Genomic DNA, 13,300 nt, shown 5'->3' with positions numbered 1-13,300 from the left:
AGGTGTTTGCTGTGGACCGCTGGGGCCCGGCTGTAAAAGGAAAGGAACCCTGGAAAGGACACTAGTCTATCAGAGCTGATGAAAACAGCAATGCTACTTCATTTTCACCTGTAATTTTAATACAACCACACTCTATGGTTGCAATGACCTGTGAAGCAATGATGTATGTTCACATAATTACCTCCACCATCGCCGTTTATTTTGTTTCTTTGTCTGTTTGTTAGCAGGATTACATCAAATATTCTACACGAATTTTGACAATTTTGAATAAAGAATAGACCTTACACTATGGAAGATTCCATTAACTTTGAAGGGGAGCCCAATCAATATACTGATTTAAAGAATCAAAACAATCAACCTCTCATCATTGGGAAAATTTTAAATATTCATATCTCAGTTCGTAATTTTCAATCTTTATTGACTCTGTTATGTCGGGTTGGTTCCTCAATTACCACACAGTTTTATCCGGATCTGATCTCAATTGCGCATTTTAACGCAATTTTTCTAAAAAATGGCGGTGCCCACATATTTGGACGTACTGTATCATTATCAAATGGGAGAGAATCTTCTTCCAAGCCTTTAAAGTGTGAATTATCATGGTACCATGATCAGCACCACTGATCCAGATGGGTAATTTTGTATTTGAGGTTTAAGGATAATTAGGGTAGGCACTTCTTCCTACTCCTTTTTAAACACGTTTTCTTTGTGTGTACGGTGTGTTAGAAATGTTATTGTGACATAGTCAAAATAATTCAACAAGTCAATCCTACATGACTCTTTATTGACAATATTTGTTTAGTTTTAGTATCAGTATTTATTTATTTATTTGTTTATCTATTCTTTTGGCCACAGTTTTTTGGGCAAGCGACGCGTTCTTGACAAGCAAGAACATCAAAACCATTTAATCCCGTGAAAAAAAAGTAGCATTATGCCAAAAAAAATATCTAAAAATGTACCCAACTAGAATACAATAAAGTACGAGTAGCTAAATCTTACCTGACGTGTGAGAACAAAGTAGGCGTACATGGCCATTGCAGTGCCATAAGTGATAAAATAGGTGACGGGCTCCATGATATCCCAGGAGTATTCCCACCATGTCAGCCGGGCCAGGATGCCAAACTGGGTTGCCATATACGCCATGCCCCCCCACAGCACCCAGGTAGTGCGTCGCTCCGCCTTCTTACTCAGCTCCTCTTTTACCTGCACAGGAAACCAATCAGATGTCAGCAGGGAGGGGAAAAACTAAAAAAAGGACCATTACTTAGCAACAGAAAACACTCTTATCCCAAAAAAACAAACCTAAAATCATCTGAATAATGGAATAACAAAGCTATTATGGTTTAACTGCTCCATAATATTTAACAACTTAATAAAAACAATTTATATCACTCAGTAATGAATGAAAACAAAGAACACACAATAAATGGCGATAAATATTGAAAAGAACATCTTGCTAAATAGAAGTTAGACCTTCTCTAGTGGACGGAGTTGAGAGTTAAGGTCCTCCAGTCGTCCAATCAGCTCTCGTTCTTTGCTGAGTTGGTGCTCCTCGATGCGCAGCGTAGTGTAAAGCTGCTGCACCAGGAATTTGACATCATTCATCCTCTCTGCCTCTTCATGGGGAAGCAGCTCTACGGGAACACACAATAAAAAATAACAAAAACACAATAAAAATATATTGTGCTTTCATAGCATTCCCACGCCCCTCCCCTTATTTTTTACCCCGAGGTGACAACTCCCACAGTGAGGGAGTGACTCAGACACGGAGCAAACACCGGCTGCACTCACCTCTCCTCGGTGGTCGCACAAGGTGTGTGGTGTCGTTGATGACAAGTTTGAAGTCATCCAGCAGCAGGATGTCTATTCCTGTGGAGGATGCAACCCTCGCTCCATCTGGAGAGGGACAAGACGTGCAAACTGATTATGAATCACATCTGGAAACGTTAGTCAGAAAGCATAGAGGCTGATATCTGGGGTCAAAGCAGAAATGCAGAGTGAGATTTTAGGTACAGGTTGTTCCTGTGTAATGAGACCTGTGTAAACACGCGCTAGTATTATTCATATTTTAAGACTTATAACTAGGGGTGTGCATTGCCATGTCTCTGACGATACGATACGATTCACGATTTGCATGTCACGATACGAGATGCATCGCAATCAATTACAAATTTCACTTTTACAAGTACAATATGATACAAAATACAATTTATTTCACTTTTTTTAAATTTGCAAGAACAAGTAAATGGTAACCAACTGTAATTCAAGTAGAAATATTAAAAAAAGTGGTATGTTTATCAAATTACATTACATTTTTCCAAAAAAATGTAACTCTTGCTTCTACAACAGATTCAGAATCTATGTTCTTAAATTAAAAAAAAAAGAAAAAAGAAAGTAAAGACATACATCTATAAAAGTGCCCAGTATGTTTTATGAAAATAAAGTGCAATCAACTTCCAAGCTAAAATGCATTGAGGAGTGAGGTAGTTTAACAAGGTCTGATGTGATTCACTGACACCTTGTGACTGAGCGTTTGTGTGCTATGCATATGTTAGTGCAATTAAATGTAGTTTCTTGTTTAAAAAACATGATTAAAAAAATCTATTTGGAAATCATTTGAATCGATGCGATAATCGCACGGTGAACTAATGTGAAATATCACCAAAACAATTCCTTCTTACACCCTAATTGCTGAGTTCAGTTCATTGAGGATGAGTGAGGCCTAAAGTCATACTGATTTGAACGTCAAACCTATTTTAATAAAGAATATATGTTTGAGGGACTAAAAACTGTCACAATAATAGTAATTCTTTACTTTATTAGTTTATGTAGTGAGGACAGTGCACATACATGACTGGATTTAGCTAAAAGCTGATTTCTATTTGTAGTCCTACAACAAAGGACACACATGAACATAAGAAAAACAAACTTCAATAATTTTTTGGCACAATTAAATGTGGTTTTTTGTTTAAAATACTGATTAAAAAAATAAATCTCTACATCTTTTGGATCAATACAATAATCGCCCGGTGAAATATAGCGCCAATCGATTTTTTCTTACACCCTTACTTTTAATTTATACATAAAACGACTGTAGACGCAATCAGCCTTAAAGTTAGTGTGTATGTATGATGTGTCAGCTTTAAGTGATGTAGGGTGTGCATACCCATGGAGTAGATCGCTACCCGGTCAATGCCTCGGTCCTCTTCTTGGAGCTGCTGCAGGAAAACTCCCACACAGTCGCTGAGAGGTTTCAGGGTGAACTGGCAGCGCTCTCTCCTGGATGGTAAACGTACTGAGATCACCGGCAGCCCGTTCTGATATACCACCGTCACCTCTGTGATGGAACCGAGAGACAAGGAAGATTCAGTGAAGATGCAGAATGTGCACAAAGAGCGACAGATTGGATTTTCTGATGCTTCTAACGAGGTCAAAACACTGTAGTAAGATATGTGCACGTTGTGATACCTAAGGTAAGGTTTCACTTATTCAGATAAAGTTTTTCAGGAACACGTTTCGACTGTCAACTGTAGAGTTGAAAGAAAAAAAAACGATCTTGAATCGATTTCATTGAAATTTTCCAAAATCGATTCCTAGATACTAAAATCTTTTTTTTTTTTTTTTAAACCCTAAACCAAGTAATCTCGCACTGCAGTCTGGTCTACGCAAAATTTACTATTGCACCTGCTTAATGCGAGAGCATTTAATTCAGTGCAAACGTGGCAGACGAAGCTTGGTTGGGTAAGCCGCCCCAACTTATGTCAGAAGTTTGGAACCATCTTATTAATATCCAAATCAAATTTGAAAGATCAACACTGAATCGAGAAGAGCCAGATGATGCCCCTTGAACGCCTCCATGGTGGGGCGTTCAGGGCACATCCCTCCTGAAGGAGACCCCGAGGAAGACCCCGGACACGCCCGAGAGACATGTGTCCTGGGAATGCCCATAAAGTGTCCTGACTACTGACAGTTTGTGTGCAGAGGGATGTTCGGATGTTTGGAGGTTACTGAGAAATATCGTTTTAAGTCCAAAACATTCTTTTTCCTAATTTTTATCCAAAGAAGCTGAAATGATCTTGTAGTCAACCGTCATCAAAACATGATGCATCCAGCTATGGAAAACCAAACTAGTACTACTACTGGTAAAGCTTTGAGTTTTTACAAGTAACAGATTTTAAGTCCACTATTACTCCTTGTAGGGCTGGGCGAGTTTTCATTCGATTTTCCAATTTGTTTTTTTCAATGCACTTAAAAATGACTGCAGACATCAGATATATTGTCAAAAGTGAAACTTTGTTGATGTGATTGTCCTCAAGAGTTAAAATGCATAGAACAATCCCAAAATAAAAAGTAAATGAGGCTCTGTCATTCAACAATTTCAAGCTTTAACTCAGGTTTAAGCAAAAGTGGAACAACAACTTCACACTAGCTTTATTTTATAACATATAACATTACAATTAAAAAAATAAATAAACTCTTCCCTTAGCGTCTCAGCATAGTGTGAATAAAAAATTAAACATGCCTGTGGCACACATATAACCTACTCAAAGGCTAAACACTTGTAAACAAAGAGGGGGCTGGCTCACGTCGCGCTACGGTAACCCACAAGGACGGAACGAGAAAAAGTCTGAAAAAACTGTGGTGGAAAAAAATAAATAAAAAATTTAATTAAATGTATTTTATTAAATCGATTTTTTGCCCAGCCCTAACTCCTAAGTAACACAAAACTGTCTATGAGTAGATGGTTTTGCTTTATGAGTAAGATCTACTCATGTAATGTAACTCAAAATATCTCACTAGTAGTACTAGTAGACTATTTTTAGTCTGCTAGTAGCACTAGTAAAGCAAAATAAAAAACACTAGTAGTACAAATAGACTCAATGAAAATGAAGTAGGTGGGATTATAACCAAATCCAGCACCTTGATTGGTTGCAATATTTTTTATAGTCAATGGCAAGCCTGAATTTCCTTCCCGTGACACATTTTTCTTATTTATATATTTATTTATTTATCACATACACAAAAACTAACAACAAATCGCACAGTGCGCGTTTGAGAAGGGACTGAAGGAAGCAAATCTCACTATGTTCACGCCTCTAAAACATCTTTATTAAGTTTGCTAGATCTACAAGCACGACATATCCCCAAAATGTTTAAACAAAAATAAAACTTTAACTATAATATATAATAGGGTACTGCTTTCAAAACCTAGAAACTCAACAAAATTCTCACCAAATTAAGTGCAAAGCACAATTTCAACTCTTTAGGGCTGACGGGGAGATATACTGTAGCTTGTACCGGCATTTAAATAGTTTTGAATTAACACACAGTTTTGCGTCTTCATGTAAACGATTGTCTAAAATAACAGACATAGTTGCACATACTAGTAAAGTGTACTCGTGCACTAATAAACTAAAATTGAGTACATCTACTCCATATTTTAGTACTGGTAGAGTTTAACTATGGTTAGCATCATTGATATCAAATCTATGCTTAAACAGCTTTTCATAGTCAGCCACATTGTACAGACACATTGTATTAGTTATTTATATATCATTATTATTATTATGTGTCATTTAAAAGGCAGGTATTTGCTGTTTCTACAGCAACCTTTGAAGAGAAAGCTGTACGGCTTTTGTACAGCGAGACTTTAATAGTGACACGTAAAAAAAAAAATCTTTGAGTCATGCATCCAAATCTTATTATTACTCTAAACAGTTTTGGTTTTTGTATCTGCTTATGATTAAATTATTTTCTGGAGATAAACACAAAGTAAAGTAGTACTCCCAATATATTAATATTCAGTGATTTTTTTTTTTTTTTTTTGTGCACCTGTTCCTGTCAGCGACACATCGTAGCAAAGTATTCACAAACAAACAACGCCTTTATCAATGCCACCAGCACCATTATCGTGCCGAGTGGCTCCTAATCACACAGAGCTAGGAATTGACGCACATGGCACTGAATCAGAGGGAGAGTTGATCCAAGATGCTGCACAGCACACAAACACCTACCTCCTCTGCAGTGAATCAGCAGATATCTGACCAGGCACACACGCACACATACACACACATACACACACACAAACAAGGGGAGCAGCATCATCTGGCACAGATAGCACTGACTCGCCTACTTTTCCAAGTGTGTCCAAACACTCCTTAATACACTCAGAGCTTCCAGGGCTTCTCATTTCTTGATCGACTCCTTAAGTTTTGTAGAAAACGTCCTGACTTTCACTGCACCTGTTCTTCTGGTCCAATGCCAGTGTACAATTAATCACATAGACATACAGATGCTATTCCAAGCCACTATCCATAATAATACCTATCTACAGAGTGCCAGCCCCATATTAGCGTCTCTACTTCTGATTAATGTAGAATCCCCTTCTGACGCAGGTCTCGTTTATTTCGAGACACAAAAGCTTTGTTCAGGGGTTTTTCTGTTGCAAGGAGAACATCTGTTTCCTCTCAGCCAACCATGCTGAGATTTTAATATGAATGCACATTATATTTATATGTGGTGATCACTTACCCTCTGGAGCAGCCGAGGTACACAACAGTCTATGGCCGTGCCATGAGGGGGCGCCCTTCCAAAACTGTACAACAGAAAAAAGAAAGAGCCACCAGGTTACTCTTAGTTTTTGTTATTTTTTTTTTAATCCTCCTATATTCCTCAAATATCACTAACACATTTTACCCTTGATGTCAATCTGACCCCAGGAATATTTGCCTATTTGATTTGGATATTTGATTTTCAGAAAAAGGTTTTTGTGTCACGCACTTTCATTCATTCTTTGAATACATAAAGAACCTTTTGATAATGAAACCCTGACCTGTTCTCTGTCACCACCATCAGGCCAAACTTTTAAATTACAAGTAATTTATCTTGAATAGTTTTCATCCATATCTTCTCAAATTTACTGACAACATTAATGAGAACAAGAGTATGAACACTATTGGTTGTGGTAATGATATGACCTTTCCGGCAGCACCGCCATCAGGTCAAACTTTCACTTTTAGAGTTGGTGTATCTTAAAAAACCTTTCATTCAAATATTTTACAATTTGGGGTACACGTTCATGACTCTCAAAGAATTAACTATATTGATTGACGTCGGTGACCCCACCCCCTCCCCCTCCCTTTTCTCTCATAAACATTTATTTACTACTTCGGATTAGAATGCCACAAAATCAGGGTCCTCCTCAACACAATCCTCTGTCTAAGACACATTTTCATCTACGTCACTTTCACTGTGAAAGAGCTGTTCCAAAACCTTAAATTGACAGTAAATAAACATTTTCAAGATAGAGAGAGAGAGAGAGAGAGAGAGAGAGAGAGAGAGAGAGAGAGCAGATTGCAATACATACAGAGCACAATGAGGAATGATTTGGATAAAGGGTTGCCATGCAAGCTTTTCTACGTTTGCTCCTCCCTTAGTTTGCATGAACTACTAATGTCCTTGTGGGAATACCCCACCCTCCACAGCGCGGGAAATGTCAGTTCCTTGAGCAGTAGGTCACACACACACACAAACACACACGCACACACGCACACACGCACACACACGCACACACGCACACACGCACACACGCACACACGCACACACACATTTATACCCATGGTGTGGGAAAGTTCTCATGAGAAACTTAGGAAAAGTCATGAAATATGAAGCAAAAAAAAAACAAAGTCAACTATTATTTTTTGAATGATAAACATTGAATGGAGTCAAATTAACCCCAATGATAATAAGAGTTTAGATGCCAAATCAAAACATGTAGCAATAAGAGCTACTGTTGATGCTTTATGGCATTTTCAGACACAGTTGATATTGACACACATATCAACCGCACAGGAGGAAGCAACTTCAGAGCACAGGAAATTGACTGCTTGTTGTGCAATCTCCATCAATTTACAGAGGTGGTAGTACGAACACGCTCACACTCACATTATATCTATATGAACACATAACCAGACACAGCTGGAAAAAAAACACCACAGTAGGTAGATGTAACTTTATTATTTGTGATGATGAGTGCCATGAAATGACTTTGCTTTATTTGTTGCTGTCTAAAAAAAGTTAAATTAAGATTTGTAGATGGCGAGGCAGCTAAAACTATAATGCAAGTGTATAATATCTTTTGGTGTCAAAAAAAATAGATTAGATGCTGAGATTAATTAAAAACGATAGTTTTAATAACCTCTTGCACTTTATACAGACGTCTGCAGCGAGTTGGGACATCCGTATGCATGTTTTAAGAGGGTTCATCACATTTTCTGGTGCGCTGCGTTTTAGTCTGAGCTATTAGAAGGGCTGTCAGATCCTCTTACAGCTAAAAAGTATCAGCGAGGGTGAGGATGAAAAATGGGGAAATCTAGTAAGCATAAGAGTCTGAAGTGAAAGTATAACTTTTGGGATGAAGGCATTGGTTTATCGCATTAAGTTTGTGTGGAACAAATTATGAACAACTATGCTGCATTGCTCTCAACTTAATTCCCCCCAACTTGATTCTCCGTGTGCACTCAGCGCCATCACTGCTTCTAATTCACGACGCTACGCAGGCAGGCAGTTGTAAAATGACAAGATACTCTGGAAGATCCAATTGCATTTGTGCGCGTGTTGTGCATTTTCTGTCACAGCAAACAGATGCTTTCAAAAGATGAGACTATAAAGATGCCCACACTCACGCTGATTCTGTGCACAACTCTGTCACAAAGGAGTAAATATGTTCATCGTGATACATATGTACTGCTCCTTACTCATGCTTAGAGAAAAACCAAGAAGTCGTTCTTTAAGAATTGATGGTGTGAGAAAGTCACCACAGTGAACAGAAATACATTTTTGATATTCCAAGTCCAACGTGTGGCCTGATCTAAACTGATCCAGACAAGTTGTGTACGCCTACATTATGCAGTCTTATCGTTTTCATAACAAGCGTGCTGCTTTGGCTCAGTTAAACGAAGCTACATGCCAAAAACAAAACACAAAAAACCTCAGAAATAAAGCTTTCTATCCTCCACACTTATACACAAACGCAGCATTTCCCTACGAGAGGTGAGAAAGCGAAAAACTAAATAAATGTGAAGATTTTCTTATATTTTAGCAAGTAGTCAAACTTAACTTAATGCTCTTTTATGCTTATTTTTTTTTATTTTTGTGCACTTGCACTACAAAGGAAAGCAAAAAGCTAAACCTGAATTTGGCAAAAACAAATTTCTTCCTCTTTTTTTCCTCCTCAGGCAAGTGACACCTACTGAACGGACAAAATAACAAAATGATTGTTCAAGAAACTCTGTTATCAGCAAGAAGCTCTGCTACTGGGCCAAGGTGGGATATTTCCTTACCTCTGGATTGTGAAAATGAAATGAAAAAATGTGAAGTGAAATTTTGCCATTGCTCATATCAACTGTGTTGTTATTCTTTCTAAATAAATACTTCCACTTTAGTCTAATTTTTATATTTACAATGCTTGACCAAGCTACAGTACTATTAGTAATTCTGTTTATGTACACACCAGTGCAATTTTCAGACATTAATAAATATATCCTAACTGGACTTTTTATTGTTTGCTAACAAATGCAAATAAATTATTTAAATTATTATTTTTTAACTACTTCATATGGCAGGAGTGTCAAACTCATTTTTGGTTTAGGGGCCAAATAGAGACACATTTGACCTTAAGTGGGCCACAGATTTTAAGTGGGAATAAAAGCAAATTTAAAACTAATGTGCTCTGTTCTGTTCTTCCACGTATAAATGATATATAAATCATAACTTATGAGATTATATCAGTCCCTGCAGGAACTTCAATTCAATTTCAGTGATATTTGGAATATGGGTAAATTTCGAGGAAAAATTTGAGGAAAATTTGCCAGATTTTGGAAAAATTGAGAGTTCTTCAACAATTTAAGATTAAAAATGACTTCCGTCGTGTGATATAAGAACTGGAAAACTGAGTTCTGCAAATATTGTGGATTTTAGAAAAAGTCCAACATGGTGACAGACAGCAAATGTAGGTTTCTGTAGTTCTAACCATTCATCCATCTATTTTCAGACCCGCTTTGTCCTATTTCAGAATCGCGGGGGTCTGCCGTTGCCTATCTCTGACTCACACTGGGTGCTAGGCAGGGGTACACCCTGGACAGGGTGCCAGTCCATCACAGTCGTTCTAAACTTTCACAATAATTTCTGTATTATGCAATACGCTGGTAGTCCATCTTCTATCAAACAAGCTCTACTTGCAACAACAACTGAGTCCGTTTGATGCTGCAGATTACGTCACTTCCAGCTTCTGTTGATTTAATGTGTTCTAAGCAGTGTGAGCATCTCCAGCACTCTATAATCCTGATAGACAATCTCACTGTAAGTGTCCAAACTTCCTAAACCATTGTTGTAACCGAAACCAAAAACAGCAAAACGTGGACGTTTAAGAGTCGGACTATTATTTGTATTGCCGATCATTTGGATAAATGAAATACATCAATTTGCATCGATTTTAGCTTATGCAGACAGTTACAGGTAAAATCTTCTCCCATGCATCTGCAATGGCACACATGCTGTCCTCACTGCTCAGTTGGAACCCCCAAATACACTTTTGTTTCTGATTTACAAACCCAGGCTCTTTGAAACGATGCCTGAGCCCTGAAAATATTTATGAAACTAAAGTGTAAGTGTGTGTGTGTGTGTGTGTGTGTGTGTGTGTGTGTGTGTGTGTGTGTGTGTGTGTGTGTGTATCTTTAACAAGTATTCCTATTGATATCGGGTGGCAGCATGAAAGGTCCGAATAGTGATGAAGTTGCAAATGGGATGCTGGCACTGCGGGCCTGGAATAAGTGCACAGTTTGCAGAGAGCACTTCTGCGCTACTTTTGCTCATTCATTAATTTCCTCTCGACGGCCATGGGAAGATTATTTTTTTAATTTTTTACAGAAATAGTCAGCATAAACGTCCCAAACCCACACGTCCTGACATAGGCCAATTCTAAAACGTATGCCAACGTAGTACTGGCACGTGTGCGCATCCATCTGTGGAGCAAGTGTTCTTGTGAATGCACCTTTGTGTGTGTGTTTGTGTGTGTGTGTGTGTGTCCACCCGTCTGTTCACCAGCCTGCTTGTCAGTGGTAGGCGCAGAGCGACTCCCCTCCCTCGGCACGCAGCCACTGAAATGCTGCTTGAAATATTTAACAGCATAGCAGCAGTCAATAGCACAGCAACCTTGGAATCAATGTCAAGACAGAGAGAGGGAGGGGGGGGGGGCAAAGGAGTGGGCACTGGGGTAGGTCGTCAGGATGGACAGACAAACTGGTGAGCAAAAGGAGGTGAGGGTGAGAGACTGCGACGATGGATGGAGCAGCAGATAGAGATAAAGGACAACTGGAGTAAAACCACATCAGCTCCTAACCATGTGCTGCAGATACTGTACCCTGCAGCAGACTACTCCCCCCCGCCCCTCCCACCCTCTCAGAAACGTGATTGCTACCTGTATTTGTGTGACATACGTGTGTGTGTGTGTGTGTGTGTGGTAGAGATGGTGATGTAGAAGACATGGAAAGCAGCTGAAGCAGGAAGAGAGAGGTGAAGGAGGAGGGATAAGGGGGGGGGCTCTTTGAGTAAGAGGTGGAGAAGGAGGGAACTGCTGCTGAATACTGCAGTAAAGGAATCCCTCGTCTAGAGAGGGGGGTTGCCCCTCCAATTCACCCCCACCTTTCCGTCTACCTCCAACGAACACTCGTGATAGTTTTTGATTTTCTTTTCCTCCTCATCTGAACCATGCTTTCATTTCCACTTATAAAATTATACATGTGCAACAGATATTAGGATTGGATATCTATATTAACACATAATGTACAGTATATATTACATCAATGTCTGTGTGTATCAGGGCTGGGATCAATTATAACTGTAATCACGTAATTTGATAATTAACTACAATTATGACATAATTGTAATTGAATCATAATTGAATGGTAATTGAGTGACTTTGTAATTGTAATTGGCATGGAAATGATAGAAAAATTTACATTTACAATTTAATAGATGCAAAACTGGTGAACCATGTTACAGTTGTATGGCTTACACATACGTAGTTAATAATGAATCAAATGTGTTTCATTTGTGGTACATAGACAAAAAATACACCAAAAATATTAATATCATTATTTTAATAGATAGGGAAGCAAAAGGTAACCAAGAGATGGATAACAAATTAGATATTATATTTTTAGTGTATTTTACAGCTGATTTAAGACATGGGTCAAAACTGACGCGTTATCATAAGAGATGCTAACAGAAAGCTAACACAAGTTAAGTTTTATGGAGTTATTTATTTAAGGCTCATTAATTGCAATTATTTGTAATTTACCTTTAATAAATTGAGAACGTAATAGTAATTGACTTTCAGAGGGAACATAATTATTATAATTTTAGTGATAATAGAATTTTTATTTGAAAAAATGTGTGTCACCATAATCATCATTTAGTTGTAATTGAACATGGATAATTGAAAATGTAATCGTAATTTTTTTTAAAAAAAAATGTATTGACCCCAAACCTGGTGTGTATATGATGGCCATGTGTATATCTAGCTCATGGATAAATCTAGTACATTTACACAAAGTATTGTACTGGTGTTCATTAATGTGCACTGTCCTCTCCAAATAAAGAAACATATATATATATATATAAATAATCCCCCTTGTAGTGTATAAAATAACCAGGTTCAATGAGTCGAGCCAGTTCTCAGGAGGAAAAAACCACCACCAGACATTTATACCTCCCAGCTCTAGCCGTGCTGCAGTGCATATTGTTCTCTCTATCCTTTCTGTGTGCTGGCTTTTCAATTTACTTCTTCAATTCCGAGCAACATGATTATATGCTTGTTCCCACTTCACTCTTAATAACTTAGGTGTCGAAATATCAGTGATTTATTTGCCTCCTCCTTGATTTCTACTGCACCAATTCATACTCCTTCCCTAAAAGCTGGTTTTAGGGTGCAAAAAAACCACAAACAGCATCTGATTATGCTGAAGACAGTCATTGTGACACAAACACCTACTTTGCATCCAGGTTAAAGCGTAAAGCCACTCCCCTTAGGGCATATGCAAACAGCCCTGTCACACTGTCTTAACCATATACTGATGCAACTCTTTGTGGGAGTAGACGCGTTCATATTATGCTACACTAACCCAGCATCCCGGGTCAGCTTGACCTATGCCTAGTGCATACGTGATGAGGGTCAGAATTTAGCGCAGCGTTCACATGAACCCAGGTTGAATACAGAACCCAAAGATTCAATCTCATGGTGTAG

General features: G+C 38.2%; 1 protein-coding gene across 2 annotated transcripts in view; it reads right to left on the bottom strand.

The window, feature by feature from the left end:
* mcu (mitochondrial calcium uniporter) overlaps positions 1–13,300 on the bottom strand; it is an 80,127-nt gene that overhangs the window by 6,793 nt on the left and 60,034 nt on the right. For both annotated transcript variants that reach the window (XM_028468955.1, XM_028468956.1), the window contains exons 3-7: positions 6,529–6,592; positions 3,164–3,334; positions 1,789–1,893; positions 1,471–1,631; positions 997–1,200 (exon numbers count right to left, since the gene is read on the bottom strand). In XM_028468955.1, coding sequence (XP_028324756.1) covers positions 997–1,200; positions 1,471–1,631; positions 1,789–1,893; positions 3,164–3,334; positions 6,529–6,592 — 705 coding nt within the window. The remainder of the gene's footprint in view (positions 1–996; positions 1,201–1,470; positions 1,632–1,788; positions 1,894–3,163; positions 3,335–6,528; positions 6,593–13,300) is intronic.

Source organism: Gouania willdenowi, chromosome 15, assembly GCF_900634775.1.
Source record: "Gouania willdenowi chromosome 15, fGouWil2.1, whole genome shotgun sequence".
NCBI classification, from domain to species: Eukaryota; Metazoa; Chordata; class Actinopteri; order Blenniiformes; family Gobiesocidae; genus Gouania; species Gouania willdenowi.
Note: the sequence above shows the minus strand (reverse complement) of the source record. Positions and strands in the feature narration are given on the sequence as shown.